The sequence below is a fragment of the Carassius gibelio genome, chromosome A6 (assembly GCF_023724105.1).
Source record: "Carassius gibelio isolate Cgi1373 ecotype wild population from Czech Republic chromosome A6, carGib1.2-hapl.c, whole genome shotgun sequence".
Lineage (NCBI taxonomy): Eukaryota > Metazoa > Chordata > Actinopteri > Cypriniformes > Cyprinidae > Carassius > Carassius gibelio.
In genome coordinates, this window is record NC_068376.1 from 11527185 (window position 1) to 11555079 (window position 27895).

Below are 27895 nucleotides of genomic sequence, written 5' to 3' on the forward strand. Positions count from 1 at the left end.
TGATCAACACATACATGGCACGAGATGATACTTCCATGAGAGGTGTGGCCTCCAAGGTCAGTCCTAGTCTTAGGTAGGTCCTGGAAGGTTGGAAGAAACCTAGCTTACTGTTGAGAGTTTGGCCAGGTTGCATGTTGAGGCGTATGCTGACACTCTTGCTGTAGGCAGGTATTGTGACCTCTTGCTCACTGATCATTGCACACGCATCTGGGATTGTTTGGCCAGATCGAAGGTTCTTGAGATTGACTGAAGTGGTCCGTTGCTGTGATGGGGGAGCCCATATGACGTCATTCACTGTGTCAATGTAGGCATTGAGACGAACCATGATGTCTGCTCCTATGTAGATGTCATGATGTAGGTTGGGGACAACGAGGAAGTAGTGACTCAAGAGTCTGTTGTTCCAGCGTAGGTCTACAGCGCAGACAATCTTTGAGGTAGCCATGGTTGTTGACCATGGACTGAGAGAGAAGCGGCTGTGCTTTGAGACATGTGGTAGGCTCTGATGTCTCTGCTTTAATGTTTTGAAAAGCTTTAGGCTGATGGCTGAGTTTTCAGACTACAGGGCTAGTGCTGCATCAGACACTGGTGTGTCTTGAACGTTTATGGCAGTCATGATTTGAAGAGAACCTGAGTCTGAGTCAGATGCTTGCAATGGGCAGAGGAAAGGGTTTTGGTTCTTGCTACTCAGAGTTGAGCTTGCTCTTGGCTTTGACTTTGCATCGTCAGTCAGTGAATGGGGGGCGGTGTCCGTGGCTTGAAACTGTGACTCGTTGGGGTTTACCGACTGGAAGGGCAGAGGCTTGTGGACTTGAGTCCAGATCTTCAGGTGCTTGAAGTCTATCAAAGGTTCAAAGCGATTAAGCAGGTCTTTCCCGATGAGGAGTGGATAGGTGTGGAGTGGTGAAACGTACACTGGGTGGACGAGATTCATTGGTCCCACAGTTAGGTTAATTGGGGCCACATGTTTTAGTTTTAGGCCCGTGTGGGAATATGCCTGGAGGTTCAGTTCACACCTTTGAAGTTTGAGGGTGCTACTAGACCTCTTTGTTCTTTCTTGGACTTCTTCAAGGAGTTCTGACGACATTAGAGTGATGTCGGCTCCCGTGTCGAGAAGGGCTTCGACTTTGATGTGGCGTTCGATGATGATGGAGAGGTAAAACTTTCTTGCTATACCTTTCTCAATGAGGTCGCCTAGGAGTTGAGGGACTGGAGTTTGGGAGGAAACAGGTAAGATGTCAGGACTGATTGGGTAGCTCTGCTATGATCTGGAGCATCAGGTGTTGAGTTAGGGACTAACTCTGTGGCTGGGTTTTCAGGTACGATTGCTTGTCCATCTGAAGTTAGGGTAGTTATAGTTCCTTGAGAGTGAGGTGAAGGAGTGCTGTTCTCTGTGGTTTGTTGGGTCAGGTGGTCGCTGTCTTCTCGTCCGGCTGTTAGTCAGGCTGTATCTGGTTTCTCTTTCTTTTCCCACTTTCGGTCTTCCTCCTTTCGATGGAAGAACTCTTTCATCATCATCTTCATCAGCTCTTGGGAGTCAAAGCACGGTGAAGTCTTTTGTTCTTGTGTGGATTCAGGTTGAGCTGGTTTCCCTTGGAGTTTTCGTTGAATTCCCATGAGTTTTTATCTCTTGAGTTTCCAAATGAGCTTGGCTGGTTCCACGATCTTTCCCTATGTCTCTCATGAGGTCTTGTTTGGTCCCATGAGTTTTCCCAGTGACGTCCAGGTGAGCGTTGTCGCAAATGCGGTCCACCCCAGTGGTTGTTCCTTTGTCTAGGTTGTGTACCGGTGTGGGAGTCCCGTTCTCTGTTGGACGAGGGTGCATTCCACTCTCTGGGTGTTGCCTTGGCATGATCTTGATGTTGGATGCCCTCTAGGGCCAGCCCTTGACTCTGAGTGTTGAAGTCGAGAACTGCCATGGTTTTATTGCTCTTTTCTGAAGTCATCTTCTGTTTAGCGTAGGCCTTATGTGCCAAGTCTCGCAGTTGTTGAGCACTCATTGTGCGTGGACATGCAAGGACGCCAAGATGGTGGCTTACCCCGGGATGAAGATTCCTCAGGAAGAGGGTTTTAAAATTTTCATCCTCCTCCATATTCTGTTCATTGCGAGTCCCGAAGTAAGCTTGTCTGAGTCGGCCGTAGAACAATTGGGATGGCTCCTGACGACCTTGTTTTGTCTCCAGGGCAGCCACTAGTCCTTGTTCCGACTCAGGGTCAGCAAATTCTTTGATGAGGGCTTCTCGGAGCAGCTGGTAATCAGTCTTTATGTGGGCCGGCTGGCGGTCCAGGAAACTGCGAACCTCTGAGCTGGATGTTGCTCGGATCAAATAAAGTCTATCTTTGTCGGTGACGCTGGGTCTCATTTCCAGATGAAAGTCGACATCTTGCAGATATCCTTTGATCCCCTGACTGCCTGGCCCATTTGGGGTAAACTTGCCAATGTTCCTGGCGAGTTTGTCGAGGTCCTTGAGGTCCAAGCCACGTGATGATCTATGGCTGGCTGGAGCCATTTCTTTCAGCTTTGACGTTACGTGAAGTTCTTCAGAGGGAGCTGGTGAGTGTTTCGGCACTGCCCCCTCCCCCTTTTTATCACATGTCAGTCCAGGAACAGGGGACCCTGGCCTGCTTGGCAGGGGTGAGACTGGTGCCCACTGTGTCCTTGGAGGTTCAGAACGCAGCGCGTAGGCATGTCTGAGTTCCTCTCTGAAGCTGACTGACTCCTCTTTGATGTAGTCCAGCTGTCGTGTTAGGTGGCTGATCTCCTTTCTTGACTCATCCAAGTGAGTTTCAAGGGCTTTAATTCTGCCGTTCTTGTCTCTGAAGTCGGCCTTGGTCTTTTCCAGGAGCTGCTCCGCATACTGTAGCTTGTTGGAGAGATCAGCGTAGTCTTCCTTGACTTGTTCCATTTCTTTTGTAGTAGCTACGAGTGTCTCTTTTAGCCTGGTGATCTCCTCCTCTGTGCCTTGTTCCACTTCATCTGGTTCTTCCCGTTATTCCTGAGCCTCCAGTTCTAGCTGCGAGATGCGTCGTTGTGCGCGTGTTAGCTCCTGCTGGAGATGGGCAGCATGCCTGTCGCTCAGCTTGAGGGTGGCGATGAGTGTGTGGCTTAAGGAGCCAGTGATCTTGGCTAGTTCTTTGTGACTGTAGCTTTGACTTGGGTCTTGTCTCATGAGGTTTGTTATGTTGTCATCCAGCTGGTCCTGTGTCTGATGTTTCAGTGTTTCAGCAGCCTTAGGTAGGAGGCTGTCTGTTGTGACACTTAGCCAAGTCTCGAGGTCCTCCCAGTGGCCAACAGGGTCTGTTGTGCAAGACATGTTTTGCCGCTTTTAGGGAGATCTAGAACCTAGACTGACACAGAACTTGAAGAGGAGAAAACAAAACAAAGACAACAGAGGTGTAAAGGTGCAATGTCACGTGTTGGTTGATGTGGGGTGTGTAATGGGCAGGCAAGATTAGTTCTCAGTGACTGTGAATCTCTGGTGGGTGTGCTTCTAATTTGTAATTTCTGTGGGGAAAATAAATGAGCACACAAAGATAGAACAGCTAGAGAACAGAGAGATAAAAGAAGAGGGGAAAAAAGAGCAAGGAACAAAATATCTTTTGTCAGCTTCCAATTTGCCTATAAAAGAAAGGGTTTTCTTTTTCTTGTAAAGAAAGATAAGAGCCAATGGTAAGATAAGAATGAGGAAGACAACACCGAATGAGGACAAATAAAAAAAATTTAAGTTTGATTTAGAAGGATGCTTCTAGACAGGGCTTTTGAAATGGGGATTTCTAAATTGATATTAAAATTCCTCAGTGCGGAAGAGAACAATAGCAATGACCGTTTTGGTTTCTCAGCAAGTAGGATTGACAACCAAACATAAATCAGAGCGTTTCTAGCTGCGTGTTCAATATTTGGCGGACGCCTATCGGTTCTCTTGTTGACCTACGTTAGCCTTGGCTGGGTAGGGCTCCCAGGGTGAGAAGGGAAGGTACGGTGAGAGTCAGACAATTCTGAAATGAAGTGTTCAATTTTACAAAAAATTTTGATTAAATGTTTCTATAGTTCTCTGCTTTTATGATTCTCACAGGTACAACCCAAAATGGCAACGGTAGTCAAATCAGAAGAGGATAGCTGAGAGAGAAAGAGAAGAACGTTTTTGCTCCCAATGTTTAGGAAAGATGACAGGGTGGTAGCGCTGTTGAGTCGATACACCTAGAGGTTGGTTTTACTGTGTTAGCAGGGATAACACTAACTAACCTAAGTATTGAGGAAAATCCAAATTTTCCTTTTTTGGGTTTTGCCACTAATAGGCTTAAGCCAAATGGGCAAACCTATGAAAATTTTATATAGAAATTAAATAACTGAAAGGGAAAAGAAGTCCAAGCAGATAGACCCAAAACTAACTTGCAAATTAAATTCAAATTTCAAATTAGTAAAGGTATTTCCTGATTAACATTTGATTAATTAAATTCTTAACAACTGCTAAGAGAAGTTCAAATTAAATTACTCAATAAGTATCTTGGAACAGGGTAGCCCAAACTCTAATAAATTGCAGAAGAAATTAAAATTTGAGAGCAATAATGACAGTTTAAGTATTTAAAAATCTTTAATGTTGTTTTCATTAGATTATAAGAGCAATTATAATTCAATTATCAGCAAATATTGTTACTATGTCAAAGCCGGAACTGAAATTAATTTATGAAATTAAATAAAAATTCCAAATCTGTAATTAAATATGAAATTAAATTAAAATTTCAAAACCATAATTGCTTAGCTTCATAATATCTGCTGATGTCATTTAAATTATAAATGTTATAGCTGAATTAATCACAACGCATCATTAAAGTTATGGGGATGAGAACCATCATTAATTATCAATAAAACAACAGCGTTTCAATTGATAAGAGTAAACAAACTAGCGTTCATTAATTTTGTATCTGTCAATGTTCTTTCCAGTGGGAGGAGAGGAGAAGGGAGATTAATGAAGGTAAAAGAGAAAGAATGAGGTGAAAATGAGTTAAAGTTCAGATGTAAAGTCACTTCAACACTTCAAACACTGCGAAACACACTGCATTTAAACCCACAAAAATGCTATGTACTAACTGCTAGCCTTTAAGGCTATTTACGTTTGCATATGCTTCAATACAAAGGCTCTAGCTTCGGATAGCTTAGCTCATGCTATGCTATTTCTTTAAAAATAGCTCAAACTGCCCCGGTAAAAGTTTCTTAGAACTTCCGGGTTACGGCTGTTACTATGGCAATGTATACTGAGCGCTGAACCATCTCAGCTCTTTAAAGTGAGATAAACTAATCTACAGATTTACTGTAATTAATAAAATACGTTATTAAGATCTCGGCGGTTCTCAGCATTTGTTTAAGTCCACAGACAAAAACACATGGATTTAACCACAATGATTTACTTGATCAAGATTTCATAATTCTCCCATAACATAACATTCAGACACTCTCTCTGAGCACCGCGTTCCCAAATTCACTATTTTTAGTGAATTAACTGGCAAGAGAACATTAATTAGCTAGATTAATCTCTCTAACCGGGGAGATAACATAGACGAATTTGATGTGGGACACGCACAAACAAATCGAACTATGGAGGCCTTTATCTTAAAAGAAAGGAAAACAAGGAGCACCCTTGCTTCTTTCTTATGCGCTTTTAGGGCGACTTATTTTGTCTCGGAGGACAATTAAATGCTTTACTGCAGTTCAGATTCAAACATCAACTCGAGTCATTCATTCACACACTGGCATGCCATAATAAAGTACCTATAATAGCACAACAAACTGTTTTTCTGTCTTTGATCTATTCTTCCGGATAAAATAGAACAAATACAATGCAAAATGTTTTGGTATTATGTATTTTTAGGTCAAATTTGCCCGCTTTCATATGTAACCATATGTAAGGAAATATTAGCTCATTTATTCTGAGAAGAATCAGATCTAAAGATTCGAATTGCTTTCCTTGAACTGAGTCCAAATTGATTTGGTTTATACTTCATCAACGGTTCGTCCAGCGAACTTAAAATTCAGTATATCCTTAAAATCTGTTTGAGTTTACTTCATGAACAAGATAATACAAACAGAAAGAAAATTTATACGCTACAGGCTAGGTAGCACAGGATCTGGGCAAAGTTTAATCTTAAAATACATCACACAAGACAATACTTCTTTATAAATGAAACAAGAATTTATTGAGCTATTCTATAGATTATATGGATCTAAACTAAATGAACACACACACACAAACATACATACACACACAGTTGCAACAGAGGTGAGTTAATGAGAAAATCTCTACCAAACTCACAGGCGTATCAAGAATCAATAAAAGCAGAGCCCTAGTTTATCTTTACAACTTAATAACGACCTTGCACCATTTCAGCAATAGATAGAGGTTTGTTTGCCTTTACTTGTGGTTGTGCTGCTGGCCGCGGTGTCGTTTCGTCTCCTTGGCTCGCGTTGATCTGAATGGGGAATCCCGGCTGGGATTCGCGGTTGCGTAGATGACGTCTGGGGATGCCCTTTGCCTTGATTGGTTGGTTGACTGCCCGGCGATTTTGAGAGATTCAACAGCTCTTGCCTTGACGGTGGACAAAGTTTCTTCCGAGTCCTCTCGTTTGTGCAGCGTGAGCTTTGAAGATTCTGTCACGGAAAGTTGAAGCTTTTTATGACTTGCAAGCACGCTGATGGCTAGAAGCCAGGGTTGAAGAGGGGCAAGCAAACATGGTTTCACTGTCACGAAGTTTCAACGGAGTGGTTTTGAGTTCTGGATGGCAAGAACGCTAGCAGCGTGTAGGTAGTTCAAGCCATGGTCTAGATGGAAGAGCAGCGTAGCGCACCGCACCGCATTTAAGCGACACGATACACGACATCACCCTCGACAAGAGATGACACACTTGGAGACTAGACTCGAGACTAGACTGGAGCATTGGGGTTTTATCAAAGCAGATTTGGTCCATCCCACTGTGCGATCTCCCAATGGGATGCTGTTGCAGAGCTTAGACACGCCCTGTACTGTTTCTCGATTAAACATCATGTGGCATTGTCATGTGTGATGGATCTTTGAGTTAATACCTTATAAAGTGTCATAATATGCACACAATACTGTTGTTCAGTGCTTTGGCGCAATGTATTTTGTTTAAAGCACTATATAAATAAAGGTGATTGATTGATTGATTGATTGACAATACAGAATCTGGAAATTTCATTTACTCCAAGTTTAGATAAATAATGTGAGCTTTCATTCAATACTAAACTTTCCATATCTTACACACATTTAATAGCACTCTCTGTTAAAGTTATAAAAACCATACATAAAACATTGGTGAAAGTTGCACCAATTACCTTGAGCACATCAAACATATATAAAAGGCATAAAACATTATTTGTGACTCTAGTTAAACCTTCAGATTTCTTAATGGTTGTTCTTTTGAGATAGTTTGTTGAAAATTACAGTTCGTAGAAAGATTCTCATGCAAGCAGGAAGCAAAGTCATGGGATGATCCTGTATTGGTTCTTTGTGTTGAGGTCCACTAATTATTAACAATTCCTGGGGCGTTTCCATACATTGGGATCATGTGATGCTGTGACACACAGGGTCCTTGTATCTTGTTAAAAGAGTTAATTACATCAGCTCCTTTTTAGGGACTCAGGATGTCAATGTACCATTAGTTTCCTCATGAGCGGGTGCATTTTGCAACAGACCTTTCCTCTGTTGTTTTATCACGTTATCACTTCGCTTAATGTCGCAGTGTCCTTTAGCCATTTGTTACCCTGACAAAAAGGGGTCCAGACAATCTTGAGCATTGTTTTCCTCAGCTAATCATTAACTGTGTTCAGATCACAGATTGGAGGAAGTAGGCTCTTATAATTACTTTGGCCGAAGCAGCCGATTCTGCAGTTATTTACGTGACTGTTCACCGAGGTCCTACAATATGAACACAATAAGTACATTGTACTTATTTTTTATGTAAGTACATAGTAGTTAAGGCCACCTAATATAAAGTGGGACCCCTATAGTTGAAACTATAAAGAGATGGACTGCTGAAGCAGAGCAAGATTTACAGGCCTGCTTTGAACTTACTGATCGGAGTGTTTTTAATTCTGCAGATTAGCTTACTGACACCGTGACATCTTACATCAGTTTCTGTAAGAGCATGTGTTTTCCCAAAGTGATGTGTTTGACTTATTTATCTTTTAACAATGACAAACCTTGGTTCAGTGCAAAACTCAAACAGCTTCGCCAGGCCAAAGAGGACGCCTACAGGAGTAGGGTCAAAGACTTGTACAAACAGACCAAATACACACTGAATAGGGAGACAAGAGGGGCAAATTTAAACTACTCTGAAAAGCTAAAACAACAGCTTTTAAGTAAAGACTCTAAATCAGTGTGGAACGCCCGGAAAGCCATCACCAGCTAAAAGACCCCATCCCCCAGCACTGAGGCCAATCAACACCAGGCAGAAGACTTGAATGAGTTTTACTGCAGGTTTGAAAAGCAAAAGCCTTGTCTGACACACCACACCCGCTCTGACGGTCTGACACCACAGCCATCAACACCCTCACCCTCCCTCCCCGCTCTTGTTTCTCAGCCTGTACTCAAGATCTTCGATGAGGATGTGTGCAACATCTTCAGAAAGCAGAAGATAAGGAAAGCCAAAGGCCTAGACGGTGTCTCTCCAGCCTGCCTCAAAGCCTGTGCTGTCCAGCTATCACCGATCTTTGCACTGATCTTCAACAGATTCCTGGAGCTGTGTTAAGTCCCCTCTTGCTTAAAATGCTCCACCATCATCCCCTTACCCAAGAAACCAAAAATCACAGGACTTAATGACTACAGACTTGTTGCTTTAACATCTGTGGACAAGAAGTAATGTGCTGAGACTGATGCTGGGCTATTTGAAGGGCAATATTGGGCCCTTGCTGGACCCCCTGCAGTTTGCTTACTGAGCGAACAGGTCTGTGGATGATGCAGTCAATATGGGATTGCACTATATCCTCCAACATCTGGACAAACCAGGGACTATGCAGGGATCTTGTTTGTGGACTTCAGCTCCACTTTCAACACCATCATCCTGGACACCCTTCAGAATAAACTCACACAGCTCTCTGTACTCACCTCCATCTGTCGGTGGATCACCAGCTTCCTGACAGACAGGCAGCAGCTAGTGAGACTGGGAAAAATCACATCCAACACCCGCACCATCAGCACCAGAGCTCCCCAGGGCTACGTTCTCTCCCCACTGCTATTCTCCCTTTACACAATGAACTCACCTCTAAATAGCCCTCTGTTGAGCTGCTGAAGTTTGCAGATGACACCACAGTCATTGGCCTCATTCAGGACAGTGAGGAGTCTGCTTACAGAAAAGAGGTTAAGCAGCTGGCTGTCTGGTGTAGTCTCAACAACCTGGAGCTCAACATGCTTAAAACTGTTAAAATCATTGTGGGCATCAGGAAAACCCCCCTGCTCTCCCCCCAATCACCACTGTGGCTGCAGTGGAGTCATTCAGGTTCCTGGGCACAACCATCTCTCTGGACCTGAAGTGGGACATTTACATTGATTCCATTGTGAAAAAGGTCCAGCAGAGGTTGTACTTCCTTTATCAGCTGAAAAAGTTCAATATGCCACAGGCACAGATGACACAGTTTTACTCTGCAATTACTGAGTCTGTTCTTAGCTCTTCTGTAACTGTCTGGTTTGGGTCAGCCAGAAAATGACATTTAAGAAGACTGCAATGGATTGTTAGGACTGCAGAGGGATCATTGGTGTGCACCTGCCCAGTCTTCAAGACTTGTATAGCTCCAGAGTGAAGAAACGGGCAGGTAACATCATCAAAGACTCCTCACACCCTGGATACAACCTGTCTGCACTTCTCGCCTAAGGCAGATGCTATAGATCTCTAGAACATCTAGATAGGGCACTAGAACATCTAGACTTAAAAACTGTTTTTTTCCCCCATGACATCTCCAGCTTAAAAGGTTAAAAGGTTAGCATATGAATCATTACTTGTGTTCTGTAATTCTGTGTTCTGTAATTCATTTCCGTAAATCATTCTACATCTTTAATTACTGTCTTCTCAAGTATTATGTAAATACATATGGATATCTATATTATTTATTCAGATCTATATAGAGCAAAAATTCACATCTGTAACAAATGTGTACATAAATCAAAATACTGTTCCAGATTCTTTCACATTATTTATTGCTTAGTCTTCCTAAATGTATTTTAATTTTTTGTTCTCATGTCAGATGTGTATGTATGCATGTTTGTATGTACCAGCAGCACCTTAAAAAAACACACACACAACAAATTAATTGTGTTTTTGCACACACCTGGCGAATAAAGCTAATTCTGATTCTGAACAGATAGATAGATAGATAGATAGATATCCCATTCCAAAAAAGTTGGGACACTGTACAAATTGTGAATAAAAACAATGCAATGATGTGGAAGTTTCAAATTTTATTATTTTGTTTAGAATACCACATAGATGACATATCAAATGTTTAGACTGAGAACATTTATAATTTTAAGGGGAAAATAAGTTTATTTAAAATTTCATGGCATCAACACTTCTCAAAAAAGTTGAGACAAGGCCATGTTTACCACTGTGTGGCATCCCCTCTTCTTTTTATAACAGTCTGCAAACGTCTGGGGACTGAGGGGACAAGTTGCTCAAGTTTAGGAATAGGAATGCTGTCCCATTCTTGTCCATTCTTGGCTTCTAGTTGTTCAACTATCTTAGGTCTCCTTTGTTACATCTTCCTCTTTATGATGTGCCAAATGTTTTCTATGGGTGAAAGATCTGGACTGCAGGCTGGCCATTTCTGTACCCGGGTCCTCCTTCTACGTAGTCATGATGTTGTAATTGTTGCAGTATGTGGTCTGGCATTGTTATGTTGGAAAATGCAAGGTCTTCCCTGAAAGAGACGATGTCTGGATGGGAGCAAATGTTGTTCTAGAACTTGGATATACCTTTTGGCATTGATTGTGCCTTTCCAGCGATCTCATTTGTAAAACTCTCAGAAGATTTCATCCAAAAATTTTACGTAAGCACAAAAGCCAGATTTTACGTACGCCCAAAAGTTTTCAGATTTATAGAACTATGTGCAAAAATCTCTTTATAAATCCCAGTCAGGGGAAGATTGTGTGTACGTGCATTTACACCTCATCTCCTCCCCGAAATCACCATATATGGAGCTTAGAATGCCTTGTTTTACTATGCATAACCTCATATGCATATAATTTACATGCAAATTCCCATGCACGTGACACCATGTTTAATCAATCAATCACCTTTATTCATATAGTGCTTTAAACAAAATACATTGCATCAAAGCACTGAACAAAATTCATTTGGAAAACTGTGTCTCAATAATGCAAAATGATAGTTAAAGGCAGTTCATCATTGAATTCAGTTATGTCATCTCTGTTCAGTTGAAATAGTGTCTGTTTTTATTTGCAATCAAGTCAATGATATCGCTGTAGATGAAGTGACCCCAACTAAGCAAGCCATAGGTGACAGCGGCAAGGAACCGAAACTCCATCGGTGACAGAATGGAGAAAAAAACCTTGGGAGAAACCAGGCTCAGTTGGGGGGCCAGTTCTCCTCTGACCAGACGAAACCAGTAGTTCAATTCCAGATTGCAGCAAAGTCAGATTGTGCAGAAGAATCATCTGTTTCCTGTGGTCTTGTCCTGGTGGTCATCTGAGACAAGGTCTTTACAGGGGATCTGTATCTGGGGCTCTAGTTGTCCTGGTCTCCGCTGTCTTTCAGGGCAGTAGAGGTCCTTTCTAGGTGCTGATCCACCATCTGGTCTGGATACAGACTGGATCTGGTGGCCACGGTGACCTCGGAACAAGAGAGAAACAGACAAATATTAGCGTAGATGCCATTCTTCTAATGATGTAGAAAGTACGGTGTTATGTGAAGTGTTTCCGGTTCACCTAATTAATGCAGCCTAAAAATCCTTTAACGGATTTGGATATTAAAAGCATATTAGTATGTTATGTGTATGCCAGGTTAAAGAGATGGGTCTTTAATCTAGATTTAAACTGCAAGAGTGTGTCTGCCTCCCGATCAATGTTAGGTAGGTTATTCCAGAGTTTAGGCGACAAATAGGAAAAGGATCTGCCGCCCGCAGTTGATTTTGAAATTCTATGTATTATCAAATTGCCTGAGTTTTGAGAACGTAGCGGACGTAGAGGAGTATAATGTAAAAGGAGCTCATTCAAATACTGAGGTGCTAAACCATTCAGGGCTTTATAAGTAATAAGCAATATTTTAAAATCTATACGATGTTTGATAGGGAGCCAGTGCAGTGTGGACAGGACCGGGCTAATATGGTCATACTTCCTGGTTCTAGTAAGAACTCTTGCTGCTGCATTTTGGACTAGCTGTAGTTTGTTTACCAAGCGTGCAGAACAACCACCCAATAAAGCATTACAATAGTCTAACCTTGAAGTCATAAATGCATGGATTAACATTTCTGCATTTGACATTGAGAGCATAGGCCGTAATTTAGATATATTTTTGAGATGGAAAAATGCAGTTTTACAAATGCTAGAAACGTGGCTTTCTAAGGAAAGATTGCGATCAAGTAGCACACCTAGGTTCCTAACTGATGACGAAGAATTGACAGAGCAACCATCAAGTCTTAGACAGTGTTCTAGGTTATTACAAGTAGAGTTTTTAGGCCCTATGATTAACACCTCTGTTTTTTCTGAATTTAGCAGTAAGAAATTACTCGTCATCCAATTTTTTATATCGACTATGCATTCCATTAGTTTTTCAAATTGGTGTGTTTCACCGGGCTGCGAGGAAATATAGAGCTTCGTATCATCAGCATAACAGTGAAAGCTAACACCATGTTTCCTGATGATATCTCCCAAGGGTAACATATAAAGCGTGAAGAGTAGCGGCCCTAGAACTGAGCCTTGAGGTACTCCATACTGCACTTGTGATCGATATGATACATCTTCATTCACTGCTACGAACTGATGGCGGTCATATAAGTACGATTTAAACCATGCTAATGCACTTCCACTGATGCCAACAAAGTGTTCAAGTCTATGCAAAAGAATGTTGTGGTCAATTGTGTCAAACGCAGCACTAAGATCCAATAAAACTAATAGAGAGATACACCCACGATCAGATGATAAGAGCAGATCATTTGTAACTCTAAGGAGAGCAGTTTCAGTACTATGATACGGTCTAAATCCTGACTGGAAATCCTCACATATATCATTTTTCTCTAAGAAGGAATATAATTGTGAGGATACCACCTTTTCTAGTATCTTGGACGGAAAAGGGAGATTCGAGATTGGTCTATAATTAACTAGTTCTCTGGGGTCAAGTTGTGGCTTTTTTATGAGAGGCTTAATAACAGCCAGTTTGAAGGTTTTGGGGACATGTCCTAATAACAATGAGGAATTAATAATAGTCAGAAGAGGACCTATGACTTCTGGAAGCACCTCTTTTAAGAGCTTAGATAGTATAGGGTCTAACATACATGTTGTTGGTTTAGATGATTTAATAAGTTTAACACAGAAACAGTAGGGAAATCGTATCCCTGCTATATTTTAGAATAAATACATGAAAATATCCATAAAAACAAAATGGTTTCAAATAGTTCTTTTACACTGGCCAAATAGAATTTTTATTATTTCAAATGAAATGAATGCTGTTTTGCTGATAAAATAAACATATTTTAGCTATTTTAGTGGAAACAGATAAACGCATATTTATTGCAGTGTATTGTCTGATTCAGTGCCTCACAAGGAAACATGCAAATCTTACTGTTTTCTCCTAGTTATGTCCTTCAAATATAGTAGATTTTTTCATAATGTTGTAGAGATGACTTTACACAACATTAACACCGTGCAGCTGTGGTTGTACAGTAATCCAGCAGTGTACGCCATAATATCGCAGTAAGTATGCATCATTGATCATTGTTCTCGCTAAAATATTTCTCATAACATGTGGTCTGTAGTTTAGTTTAAAGATTAATTATTGTGCACCTATAGCACTACTCGCTTTAAAAAAAATAACTTGTCACAGGAAAATTATTTTGTTTGTAAAATTATGTAATTTTATTGTTATTCTTTTTTAATGCGAGTGGAATATTTAATGTAAATGTGTACATTGACATGAAAACAGAGTTTGAAGTCATTGTTTACTTCATTAATTTTCTCACTCATAGAGTTCATATGCATGGTTTATAATGTCCGTGTGGTGCATATTTCATATTTACGTTTATTTTTTATAAATCCCGATATGTGTGTAAAAAATTGCGGAATATTTTGTGCATACGCAATGTTTATAAATGAGACCCCAGATGTGTAAGCTGCCCATGCCACACACACTTATGCAACCCCATACCATCAGAGATGCAGGCTTCTGAACTGAGTGCTGATAACAACTTGGGTTGTCCTTGTCCTCTTTAGTCCAAATGACATGGCATCCCACTTTTCCAAAAAGAAGTTCAAATTTTGATTCGTCTGACCACAAAACAGTTTTCCACTTCGCCACAGTCCATTTTAAATGAGCCATGGCCTAAAGAAAATGCCTTTTCGCTTCTGGATCATGTTTAAATATGGCTTCTTTTTTACCTATATAGTTTTATCCAGCAATGTCAAATGCCACGGTGGATTGTGCTCACCGACAATGTTTTCTGAAAGTTTTCCTGAGCCCATGTTGTTGATCACGGGCATCCAGTGTGATTTTCTGTCCTTGACCCTTACGCACAGAGATTGTTCCAGATTCTCTGAATCTTTGGACGATATTATGCACTGTAGATGATGATAACTTCAAACTCTTTGCAATTTTTCTCCAAGAAACTATTTTCGCCACAGCATTGGGGAAATTGGTGATCCTCTGCCCATCTTGACTTCTGAGAGACACTGCCACTCTGAGAGGCTCTTTTTATACCCAATCATGTTGCCAGTTGTCCTAATAAGTTGCAAATTGGTCCTCCAGCTGTTCCTTATATGTACATTTAGGTTTTCCGGTCTCTTATCGCTACCTGTCCCTACTCTCATGAAATCCAAAATGAGCCAATATTTGTCATGAAATTTCAAAATGTCTCACATTCAACATTTGATATGTTATCTATATTCTATTGTGAATAAAATATAAGTTTTAAAATATACATTTCTTTTTTACTCACAATTTGTACAATGTATCAACTTTTTTCACAGCTGTAGCTGCTGTTATTCTGAGGTTAAAAATTACGAGGTAAATTTATATTTAGTAAAATATTTACAAGCTGTCAACGAAGGCGTGATCTGCGAGCAGCTGACCGATGCCTGCTTTGAACTGTTAATTCAAATGACGTAAAATGCAGACGAAAGCGGTAAGAATAATTAAAAACATCGCCGATATTCGCTTAGTAGAGTGGGCTCTTTAAATTTTCACGCTGTTCCCACATTCATACTATATAGAACATACTTTTTTAATGGTCAAGTAGTACGTTCAAATTCACATGTAGTACCTAGTAAGCAGTATGCGATTTCGGACGCACTGTATAGCTACAGAGGATCAGAAATATATTGATGAATTTGGATCAGTTCCTTACACAAAGCATCACATGGATACCACCTAGCGAACGATTTTTGGCTACCAGACCATTCCTGGAACGTTAGTTTTTGGTTCCCAGAATGTTATTTTTTATAGTTCATTTATGGTTAGCCAGGAAAGTTTTCTTAACGTTTCCAGAACGTTAGTTTTTGGTTATTTTAAATCCCTTTGAAATCATATTTACTCTCATAAATATATTAATTTTAAGTAATCATTCAATAAAGAGATCGATAAATGAGTGAGTCAGCCAGCCAGAAGACGAATGTTTGATTTCTGTTATTACTCAACACGTTTTGATTTATCTATTTTCTGTATTTTAATAAATGCTGCATTAAACAAATTTCGGGGCTCTGTTTAGGTCATTACACATTAACATCTGCAACGTTTTCATAAGAAGTTTTATAAGGTAATAAAAATAACCTGAGAATAACCATTAGGGAACGTTCTCTATACTTTATTTTTAGGTTATTTTAAAAATAACCACCCCAATGTTCTGGGAACGTTTTTTTATGGTTGCAAAAAAAAAAAAAAAAAAAAAAAAAAAAAAAAACTAAAAATAACCATTAGGGAACATTATAAGTTATTTTTAGGTTATTTAAAATAACCAACATGCAACGTTCTGGGAACATTATTTTATGGTTACAAAAAATATAACCTAAAAACTAATGTGTGGGGAACATTTTGATAAAATTTAAATACTTTTATTATAATTTCATTGAATGTTTGTGCATGGCAGCATATTTATAAAATGCTGTGCCCCATGGTAATTTATAATTTAGTGTATTATTATTATTATTATTATTATTATTATTATTATGTAAATTACTTTCTATTCTTAACTTGCCCTTTCAAAATAAAAAAAATAAATAAAAAATTAAACAATACTACACTTCATTAAAATTCATGTGATCATTTAACCTTTATCAAGCAATAATTTATTTATCTTGTTGACCATGAGTCATAATATGCTGTCATGTCACAAGCCTTATTTGGGCCACATGAATGGATGACATCTCTGAATTTATCTGGGCCACACTCCTCCCAATAACAATCAACTCACATATTGTTTGCCGTGTTCCACACTGTTGCATCATTGTCACACATGGCCCAGCTCTGGCTGAAAGGGTAGCCTACATGCCATTGCCAACAGGAGGCCAGAAGTGCCAGCTTGAGGCCACATTCGGGCTCAATATTGTTTGCTGTGTGTGTGTGGTGGAGAATCAATTACACATAGCAGCTTTAAAATCAGTACTTTTTGAAGGACTGTATATGGGACTGTATAGGCATTTTCATATTCATGATAAACTTAACCCACTTGAGAAGTGTTTACTGGTTAGTGAGATGGTCATCTCTACTGAAAAATAACTAAATACTAAATAAATAAGTAAATTCATACGAATTGAAAACACGTTTGTGTTTTCGATGTGGTGACAAAAAAATAAAAATAAAAAACAGCCCCCGTTTTTAATCTAAAATCACTTTATTTGACCATCTTCTGCCCTCTTGAGGATGAAAGGCGCACCTGCATTCCCTTCTCTCCCAGTTATGCCAGATTTCCCGAGAAGTTGAGGTACACGTCAGAATGGAACCTGTACTGGTGAGCGGACGTGTACAGTGACCTCAGCAGTTTGTGCGTATCAGCTGACACACATTCACAGACGGGAAAACATGGAACGCGGTAAGACCTGCCGAAAAACAGCAACGTTTGAATAAAATGGAATCTATTCTTGAATCCAGAATGTATAGTATCCATTCTAGTCAACCTTTTAATAGAATAAACACACTGATTCTGATATTGAGTCTGATATCATTAAAATCGGTTTTATTCAGATTCTCTCTATTGCAGAGGTACTTTTGCATTGCACTGCAATGCTAAGCGACATTATACAGTCAACGCGCTGTAAAAGCCTGCACTGTCCACTTGTGTCAGTAATTAATAAAGCAACACGCTCTGTGTTACAGTAAAACGGTGCATTTGTCTTAAGAAGTGTAAAAGTCAAAACAATTGCCTAAACTCAGAAAGTACACATACACACACACACACAAACACACAAACCTTTTTAATTGGGTAATACAACATATGACCCTGATCATAGGACTGGATTTGGACTGGGGGGAAAGGGGGTGGGGGTGCAAAAGAAACAAATGTATGGACATGCATTGACTTTAAATCATTAAAATAATAACAAATAAACTTTTACTGGTGCCATGTGGAAATTGATAAATATAAATGTATATTAATGCTGCTAAAAAAAGAAAATTTACAGATATACATTTGCATACATGTTTGAAAACCCACTGCCAAATTTTACTTTCAGTCTCTAACTTCTTTCTGCCCTTGTGCAGGTTTTTCTCTTGCTGGGCCTTCTTCTAATCCTCGTAAACGTCAGGTGCGATTTTCAGCACGTCATGACATCCTGCTCCTCCGTGAGGTGATAGCACAGAACCCCTTCACTTCTAAAGAGTCAGGCCGGATCTGGGCAAGGGTGGGTGAAATTATTACTGCGACCTTACAGGATGAGAACTTTGAGGTGGATGGACGCAGATGCAGGGAGAGAACCATGCTACTGCTGGATTATTATAAAAAACAGGACTTTGCAAGTCTACGCAGGTTAGAAGAGGTCAACTTCCTTTTTTTTTTACTTGCCTTGAAGTGCATTACATCCTTTTTTCAGTTTAAATAAGTGAATTTAGTTTTTAATTTTAATAAAGTGAAAATAAATAAATTAATTAAAAGTAAATACATAAGTGAATTGAAGTAAATAAATGAACAGTTCTTTACTCTTAAATATGTGAAGTACTTTACTCTTATAATCACATGTGAAGATCAATTAAATACTACTCACGTTATCTTGGTAACACAGTTTGTTTGTAGAACAACAAGTGTTAAATAGAATATTTCTAAAATGGTATCTGTAACTGAAAACATTTGCTGTTGCTTGATGTTGCAAGTGTCCTAAACACTCCTGTTTCAAACTGTAAAACAAGAAATATTATTTAGTACATTTCTATTCATGAAATGGTTATAAATGTTATGATTAATTGTATTTCAGGGTTCCTTAATTAAAAGAGGTAAACAGTATGTCTTGACACTGGTCATTTAAATGTTCTCCGAAAAATGCTTTTAAAATAAGAAATATGTTACAGGTTTAGTATCTTTTTCTGTATACAGAAGCTATTAGATCTGTGTTGTTGGTGTTCAGGTTTGGTACGGAACGCCTGTATGCACAGAAAGAAGACCTTTTACATGAAGTTCTGGAATTGGAGGCAGAGAAGAATCTCCTTTCGAGTGGGGAAAGTAAATACCAAGATGATGAACTCAGGAAGAGAACACTGGAGGAATTATCATCGCCTGAGCCTGACAAATCCACTGTGCTATCAGTAACAACAGCTCCCACCACTGGTAAGGAGTCTTTAGTTTAGAAATTATTATAACCACATTTCATAGATCATTTAACAACAAGCCATGATTGTAGATGTTAAGATTTTATTATATCTTACATAAACATTCTTAAGATACATAAACATAGTATTTTACATACTCTGACATTTGTGTTTGTTTGTTTTTTTTTCTATCAGTGGTAGCCAGCCCAGAACCTGAGGAGCAGGAGGAGGCTGAGCTCACAGCTCCCACAGCCAAACGGCCATGTCAGTGCTGCTGCCAGACTTACTCAGAGATCCTGAGCTTCCTAGAAAAGCGATTTGAAGCAGAGCAGAGTCTGCGAGAGGAGGAGATGGCACTGAGAAGAGAAGAGCTAGAAGTCCAGAGGAGTAAGATTGCCCTGGATCGGGAGCGTATCGGAGCAGAAAGAAAAGAACGGGAACGTCGGTTTGAGCTGGAGAGTCAGGAAAGGCAGGTTATACTGGATTTGTTAAAAGAGAAGGTCCTAAAAAATGAACGGAACTCTGACTGAAATTAGAAATGTTTAGTTTCAGTCTTTGATGTTGAACTGTCATTCCAGCCAATGTTATATTCTGCTTTCCCTGTTTGAATTTTTAATATAAGCCCATAATATTATAGTTGATTGTCATAACATTGAATAAAATAGCTAAATGCCTGGTGATAGGTTTGCATTCAGTAGTTCACCTGGTAAAATACTGAATTTTAGTAACTAAAATAATAGATTTGATGCAGTATAGGTATCCTGAGATAATTGAATGTTCGAGAACAATTGCCTTTTTCTGATTTTGGAAACCAGTAGCACTATTGTGCCCTTAAAGAGCTGTACTAGGAGTTACATAAACAGCCATTATTTCTTCTTTAGCATGACAGGTATGTTTAAAATTAAGCTTGAAAATGAATGAAAGCCATTCACACTAATATTCTGGATAAACCCACACAGACTGCATTGAACTGAAAGCTGTGTGTAATGAAAGCTGTTATAACTGTGATACAAAAAATAATTAATGAACAATAATTAAATAAATGATAGTAAATAAATAAAACATAGCAATACATGAAAATAACAAAGTTGACAGTTCGTCTAACCCTTGCATGCTCTTTAAAACTTTTTCCTCCTTCTCCACCATCATCAGCTTTAACAGCTGACAATTTTGCCACATTCTTCATTTATAAAACCATAAGTGCACTTCTCTTCTCTGTTTGCATGGCATCTCTACTGTAGGTTCTGTCATTCAGAAACATGGCTTTTCATATCACTGCTATGCTGATGACACTCACCTCTACCTCTCATTCCATCCTGATTATCCGACAATAGCTGCACGCATCTCAGCTTGTCATCACCTTCAACTCAACCTTGCCAACACAGAACTGCTTGTAGTTCCATCAAAACCCTTGTTTCATCACAATTTCACCATCCAGTGATGCACATCAATCATAACTCCTTCAAAAACAGCCAGAAACAGAGTTATGATTGATGATGAGCTGACTTTCTCAGATCACATTGCTAAAACTTCCCGGCCCTTCAGATTTGCTTTATTCAACATCAAGAAGATCAGGTCCTTTCTTTCGGCACATAATTCACAACTTTTTGTTCAAGCTCTTGTTCTATCCAAGCTGGACTATTGCAATGCTTTCTTGGCAGGTCTTCCAGCCAGTTCTCTCAAACCTTTACAATGAATCCAGAATGTGGAGGCAAGATACATTTTTAATGAACCGAAAAGAATGCACGTCACACGTCTGTTGGCTACCAATAGCTGCTTGCATAAAATTCAAAGCATTAATGATTGCCTACAAAACCACCACTGACTTTTCACCCCTTTACCATCAGTTTAATTTTTTCCCAAATTCCATTTTAGTTTTTTCCAAATCCCATTTTTTCTGTTTTCATTTTTCTGGATTCCGTTTTTTTTTTTTTTTCTATTAAATAGACTTTTTTAATGGTTAAATTAAATGTAAGTAATCAAAAAGCATCTCTAATTATTTTTAAAATCAGGAAATATTTGAAGTATGCATTTTCACATCAATTTATTAAAAGTTTAACAAAAATTATATTTTTAGAGCCCTATGAAAAGTTTTTTCTTCACCATGTTTAATTGTTAACTAACTCTGTGTTTTAACATGTCTAATTATTTAAATGCATAACTTAATTTATTCAATTTTTTCTTAAAGTAGCCTTATGAAATGTTTTTTTTTTTTTTTTTTTGTCCCCCTCAGGAATCCTGTTGTGTTTTTACATTTTTCTAGTTCCAAATGAAGACATAAAACATTTAATTTCTATTTTAAATACTGAAAATTAAGCAAACTTTATGTTTTGGTAAACAAAGGGGATTTACTATTAAAATTAAAACATGGAAAAAATGTTGATTGATTTTTCCTTAAAAATAATGTTTGTTTATTTTTAGTAGTAGTAGGATGTAGATTCTGCTGAATAATAGTAATACATTTCTGGCAAATACTTTTCTTTAAACTAAACCAGACCTTTATTTTGACGGGGTGCCGTGAAAACAATTACAGTTCTGTGTATGTGATATGATGCTAGTTTTACTCAAATCAAACAGTCAAATGCTCATGAAGTCACTCTCAGAAAAGTTCTGGAGATGTCCTCATGTGTTCATATCCTTATTTAGAGAGACAGCAGACGCTGAAATCACCGCGAGCATCATGTGCACTTCCATGTGTGTAATAGACTGCGCTTCTGCACCATTCATTAACAAAGACATGCAGAACATGCAGGATTCATATTTAAATCGACTTTTCTGGCTTCATATTTACAGATACCACTCCATATCGTGATTTGATTTAAATGTAATGACCTACTTTTTATTAACTCATTAAAAATTTGACAAATACCATGACATTTCGCGTTAAACTGTGAATTCCATTTTTAATGACTGGATTCCGCAATTCAGTCCACATTTTCTGCATCGTGAGATCATAGGGCCCTTATTGTGCCATCTCAAAGAGGCACAAAATCACTTTCACTGACTTATAAATTAAATGTTCCTTCCTGGTGGAATGACCTGCCAAGCATAATCAAGCATAATCTGAGCAGCTGAGTCCTTGGCCATCTTCATCTCTTCCATCTATATTTGACCCTCTAACTTTAGCACTCTCTATTCTAATTCTATTCTTAAAAAAAAAAACTGCCCCTTTTAGCCCCTTCTATTCATTTACTAAGTGTTTGTTTTCTTGGAAAAAAAGCCCTCTAACACCAGCATTCTCTGTTCTTTTTCTATTCTATCTGTTTTCTTTTTATTTATTATATAATAAAAATAAAACCTTGCTATGTGCACTGCATTAAGCTGACTGAGACTTGTTATAGCACTTGCATATCTTTGCTCTTTTGTTTATTTTAACTGCTTCCATTGTTCTCATTTGTAAGTAGCTTTGGATAAAAAGTGTCTGCTAAATGACTAAATGTAAATGTAATGTAAATGATACCAGAATAAGTCTTATTCATTAAGTGTAACATGGCTGGCTAGCGAGCTAAGATTCCAACAGCACTTTTCAGAGTTAAGTAGCTAAGATTCCTACAGCACTTTTCAGAGTTTCTCTGAAACTAAACAGCCAAAATAAGTTAACGGACTTCAATTTTATTAAGTGGATCATTAGGTTCGTCAAATGTAAATTTTTGCTAGAAAACTAGAAAACATACAAAGTGTAAAACTACACACAGGTTATTCGCTTGAGGAGTAATTACAAAACGTGTCTTGTTCATATAATAGCATTAGCAACAGCAAACAGTTTTTCTAGTTTATGTATGTGAGAAAATAACAGCAAGCATCACAGATTTAAAATAGTAAAGTGAATTGGGGGTTATCTTATTTTTCCAAAATCACCAGTGCTTTTGATATCTTCTGTAGGCATTCATTTATACATTTACCATGAACGGATCATTTTTAGGTGCAAACCTCACTAGTGGGGTCGGTTTGCAGTTGGCGTTTCACAGTTGTTTACACTTTAAGTAAAAGGTGAACCCATATAACTGCCTTTCATAAATGTCATACAGGTGCTTCTCAATAAATTAGAAGGTCTTGGAAAAGTTAATTTATTTCGTTAATACAACTCAAATTGTGAAACTTGTTTATTAAATAAATTCAATGCACTCAGACTGAAGTAGTTTAAGTCTTTGATTCTTTTAGGGGGCTTTCACACTGGCAGTTTAGTGCGGAACGTGGGACTGTTTGCATGAAAAAATGCTAATGTGAACGCTGTAATCGGACCATGGTGCGCACTGGGGTACCAAACCCGAGACTACCTGGAGAAGGTGGTCTGAGTTTGGTTGCTCCCAAGCGGTGGCACTGTTCGCTTGAATGTGCAATGTGGGGAAGTCGTGGCCTAATGGTTAGAGAGTCGGACTCCCAATCGAAAGGTTGTGAGTTCGAGTCCCCGGGCCGTGCGTGGGTGGGGGGAGTGCATGTACAGTTCTCTCTCCACCTTCAATAAATATCACGACTTAGGTGCCCTTGAGCAAGGCATCGAACCCCCAACTGCTCCCCGGGCGCCGCAGCATAAATGGCTGCCCACTGCTCCGGGTGTGTGTGTGTGTGTGCTGTGTGTGTGTGCTCTGTGTGTGTGCTGTGTGTGCTGTGCGATGTGTGTGTGCGCGTGTGCGCGTGTGTGTGTGTGCACTTCGGATGGGTTAAATGCAGAGCACAAATTCTGAGTATGGGTCACCATACTTGGCTGAATGTCACTTTCACTTCACTTCACGCAACACGTACTCGGGTGCACACTTGTTCAGGAAGTAAAGTATCCCGTGTATGCGTAACACTGTCGATATCATTGTTTCCTCAACACATGAGAGAGCCGTGGTTGATTCCACACACTCCTAAAAGTCAGAATTAAATTAATTAAAATTAAATAATTAGAATAATTAAAATGTTACAAATAAAAAAAATTCTTAACTATGCTCAGTCGTGTTGTGTTCTCCATGCATTTTCCGTGTGCATTTGTGATGATGGTAGGTGACTGCAAACGCACCTGGTTTCGATACAACTATTGAGTATGAAAGCAGTCCAACTCTGCAGGCGGCGCTGGGAACAATCCCGCTCCAGCTCGGACCACAGCTAAAAAACCCAGTGTAAAGGCCTTCTTAATTGTGATGATTTTGGATCACATTTAACAAAAACCCACCAATTCACAAATCTCAACAAAGTAAAATATGGTGACATGCTAATCAGCTAATCAACTCAAAAGACCTTCAAAGGTTTCCTGAGCCTTTAAATTGGTCTCTCAGTTTTGTTCACTAGGTACACAATCATGGAGAAGACAATCATTGACACCCTTCACAAGGAGTGTAAGACACAAAGATTTGCTGAAGAAGCTGGCTGAAGCTCCTTTGAGCAGAGCAGTTTGTGGTTTGAGAAGATGATTTATGGTGGAGAGCAACTGTTTGGAATTTACATGACTATTTTGAATGATGTGTGAATAATGCTCTGACCGTGCAGCTTTGAACTTTGAGTAAGATTTTTGGGGATCCCGATAAGCCAGCTTGTGAACTGTAAGTCCAGATGCTTTGTAGAGAGGCAGATTCAGTAATCACCAAGTTGAGAGTGTTCCCCTTAATATGAGAAATTCTGAGGCAAAGTGACAAGTGGGGTGGTTGACTTATATTATAATCTCTAAGTATCAATATCGCCAAGTATTAATATATTTGATGAAGTTGTATAAAAAGTTAAAAGACCATTGTATAACTCAAATAATTGTATGAGACCTGTGTTTGTTTGTTTTGGGAAGTCTGCAAATTAGTAATACTGTCATTGGGAAGGGGGCTTACAACTAAATGCCAGACATTCAAAGAAAGACAGCTCAGGGATGGTCAAAGGGGACAGCTATAGATGACTGTGGTTAATAATACTAATACTAATAATAATAATAAATCCTTACATTTATATAGCGCTTTTCTAAGCACTCAAAGCACTTTACTTTGTCAGGGGGTATCTCCTCATCCACCACCAGTGTGCAGCATCCACCTGGATGATGACAGCTAGGCCGCCACCCTGTCCAGTACACAGTGCTTTTTGGAGGTAATAAAAGCCAGGAGAACAGGTCTCATTTATAAACATCTTGTTGTTGCCAGGTTTCTGTGAGATGCATTATGTCCAGTTTTTCTTCCTGAATCTGATCATGTATAAAGCAAGATTTGTTTGTGAGGGATTGTGTATTAAACAGTTCAATTCTGATGTTGGATGAGGCAGTAAAATACCTGCTCGTACTTGTGCTGCATTGCACTGTATTTAGAAGAGGGAGCGCTCATCCTTAAAGGGGCCATATCTCTATTTCACTTGCTACTTTGGTTAAGTGATCGTGAAGAGTTTATAATTCATATTTAGTGATAGTTTAAAGTTATCATGAATTTGTTTAAAATATAAAGATACTACTAATAATAATTTCCAATCAGTAGCCATGTACAATGTAGCTAATAGGATCACATACTTAAACTGGGATTTACTATTTGTGTGTTAATTTGGGCTTACAGCAATTATAGTACTTCATGGAGTGTAGCAACAGTGTCATTGAATCCAGATTGCATTATTAGAGAATTGTTAATAGCAGTATGCATAGAAAATCAAGTCAAATTATCACTGTTGTTTATTGCAGCAGCAGAAAGCACCTGGTGTCATAGGGTTCGGCAAAGGAGGAACTCAAGTGCAGACAGGAATCAGGTTACACAGAGGGTTTATTAACACAAAAGGGGAAAACAAAACCCACGAGGGGGAAAACACTGACTAGGGTAGATACAAAATAACCAAACAGGACTGGGCTGACAAGATAAACAAGGACTCTAAACACTAACTATAAACAAACACTCACGGTAATACAAAGACTTCTTCAGGGATTCAGAAACATATTGAGACACTCACGATATGGTAAACACTCACATGTAGGAACAATCACAATCACAGTTACAGTGTGGAACAATCTCAGTGGAACAATGAACCGACAAAAGACAGAGCACACTAGGGGATCTAAATAGGGGAACTAATCAAGACACGACAGGTGACACAGATACGGCAATCACGATAACACTAGGATAACAAGGGGGGCGGGGCAAGGGAACGAGACAACACAAGTACATGGCCCAAAGACAAAGCCATGTGCTTGTGCACAAAACACGGGTCTGTCATGATCCTGCCTCAAGACTAGAGAAAAGTCAGGACATGAAGGCAGAATCATGACAGGACCCCTCCCTCAAGGGAACATCAGACACGGGACATGACTGACTGGTACAGAGACAAAAACCAACAAGACATGACAAACAACAACAAAGGCAAACATGATTACCTAACGGCAGGGTTAGGGTGACAAATCAAAAAAAACAAACAGGGAAGGGGAAGAGGCGGGACAACAAAGTTCATGGGGGACAGACCAGGGTGGGTGGGTGGGGCAGGAATCTTAGAAGGACGGGACGAGGGCTGACGACGGGGGGTACGGGTCGGTCTGGGTGGTCTAGGGTGGGGAGTGGTCTCAGGACAACTGACAGAGGACTTAGCAGGAGAGGTCACAGGACACGGGACAACATCGACTGGACACAGGGAGACAACAGGACACGGGGAGGCAACATCTACTTGACACGGGGAGGCAACATCTACTGGACACGGGGGGACAACATCAGTGGAGAAATAAACTGGGTCAGGAACTGCGGCTGGCTTGGGATCTCTGGGGACAGGGTCTGGGGACAAGACAGGACTGGTAGGGACTTGAAGGATCTGGGCAAGACGAGACAAATAATCAGACAAAGTCTTGGCTGCAATAATAACCGGCATCTCCTTACGAGATGAGACAGACTTCAGTGATGTTTCTGCTGCAGAGTCGGCCGCGGCTCTCTCCTCCGCCCTCATGACTGCGGACTTGGAAACAGTTCTCCTAGTCGTTGGCTCGGGGTCAAGGGTCACCGCTGCTGGCTCGGGCACGCCAACGCTCTCCGCTGCTGGCTCAGGCACGCCAGCGCTCTTGGCCACGGTGCAGAGGTCATGGCTGGGTCTGCTACTGGTTGGGGGGGTTCGGTCTCAGGCAGGGCAGACTCTGACGCCGACGATTCTGAGGCAGACTCCCACGAAAACTGTCTCCCTCGCTTCCTGGGGAGACTGACGGGTGTGGGAGGCGCCTCAGGACTTGGTGAGGGATGTGCCTGATCCCCCAGAGCGGCCACGGCCAGGATACGACCCTCTGGGATCTCTGTCAGCTTGGCCGAAGGTGGGGACCTCGAGGGGGAAACCTGCGGCTCCTCCTGGGAGAACTTCTCCCACAGCTGGGCATAGTTCCGCAGGATCCACTCGCCTTCTGACAAGTATGGGAGGGCAACCCTCTTCATGTCGGTCAGGGATGACCACCAGCAGCGCCTAAGAGGCTCCCACTGCTGCTGATGATCGGACGGCCTCCTGTCTGCTGAGTTCCGGTTTGGTCGGTTCATTCTGTCATAGGGTTCGGCAAAGGAGGAACTCAAATGCAGACAGGAATCAGGTTACACAGAGGGTTTATTAACACAAAAGGGGAAAACAAAACCCACGAAGGGGAAAACACTGACTAGGGTAGATACAAAATAACCAAACAGGACTGGGCTGACAAGATAAACAAGAACTCTAAACACCAACTATATACAAACACTCACGGTAATACAAAGACTTCTTCAGGGATTCAGAAATATATTGAGGCACTCACGATATGGTAAACACTCACATGTAGGAACAATCACAATCACAATCACAATGTGGAACAATCTCAGTGGAACAATGAACCGACAAAAGACAGAGCACACTAGGGGATCTAAATAGGGGAACTAATCAAGACACGACAGGTGACACCGATACGGCAATCACGATAACACTAGGATAACAAGGGGGGCGGGGCAAGGGAACGAGACAACGCAAGCACATGGCCCAAAGACAAAGCCATGTGCTTGTACACAAAACA

At 40.0% G+C, this 27895-nt stretch overlaps 1 protein-coding gene across 2 annotated transcripts; it reads left to right on the forward strand.

The window, feature by feature from the left end:
- Nucleotides 1-17105: 17105 nt before the first annotated feature.
- On the forward strand, nucleotides 17106-23090 carry si:dkey-45d16.4 (uncharacterized). Of its 2 annotated transcripts, XM_052600728.1 has the most exons (5): nucleotides 17106-17254; nucleotides 17923-18008; nucleotides 18093-18187; nucleotides 18780-18979; nucleotides 19156-23090. In XM_052600728.1, the coding sequence occupies exons 1-5, from the start codon at nucleotides 17245-17247 to the stop codon at nucleotides 19488-19490; spliced, it is 726 nt and encodes a 241-aa protein (XP_052456688.1). In that variant the 5' UTR covers nucleotides 17106-17244; the 3' UTR covers nucleotides 19491-23090. The 2 variants fall into 2 exon arrangements, with proteins under 2 accessions (XP_052456688.1, XP_052456686.1); XM_052600726.1 differs by having other exon boundaries at nucleotides 17923-18187.
- The last annotated feature ends 4805 nt before the right edge of the window (nucleotides 23091-27895 follow it).

Coding starts and splice junctions, on each gene's coding strand:
- si:dkey-45d16.4 (XM_052600726.1), top strand. Junction 18,188..18,779: donor GACTTTGCAAGTCTACGCAG/GTTAGAAGAGGT, acceptor GTTGGTGTTCAG/GTTTGGTACGGAACGCCTGT. Junction 18,980..19,155: donor AACAACAGCTCCCACCACTG/GTAAGGAGTCTT, acceptor TTTTTCTATCAG/TGGTAGCCAGCCCAGAACCT.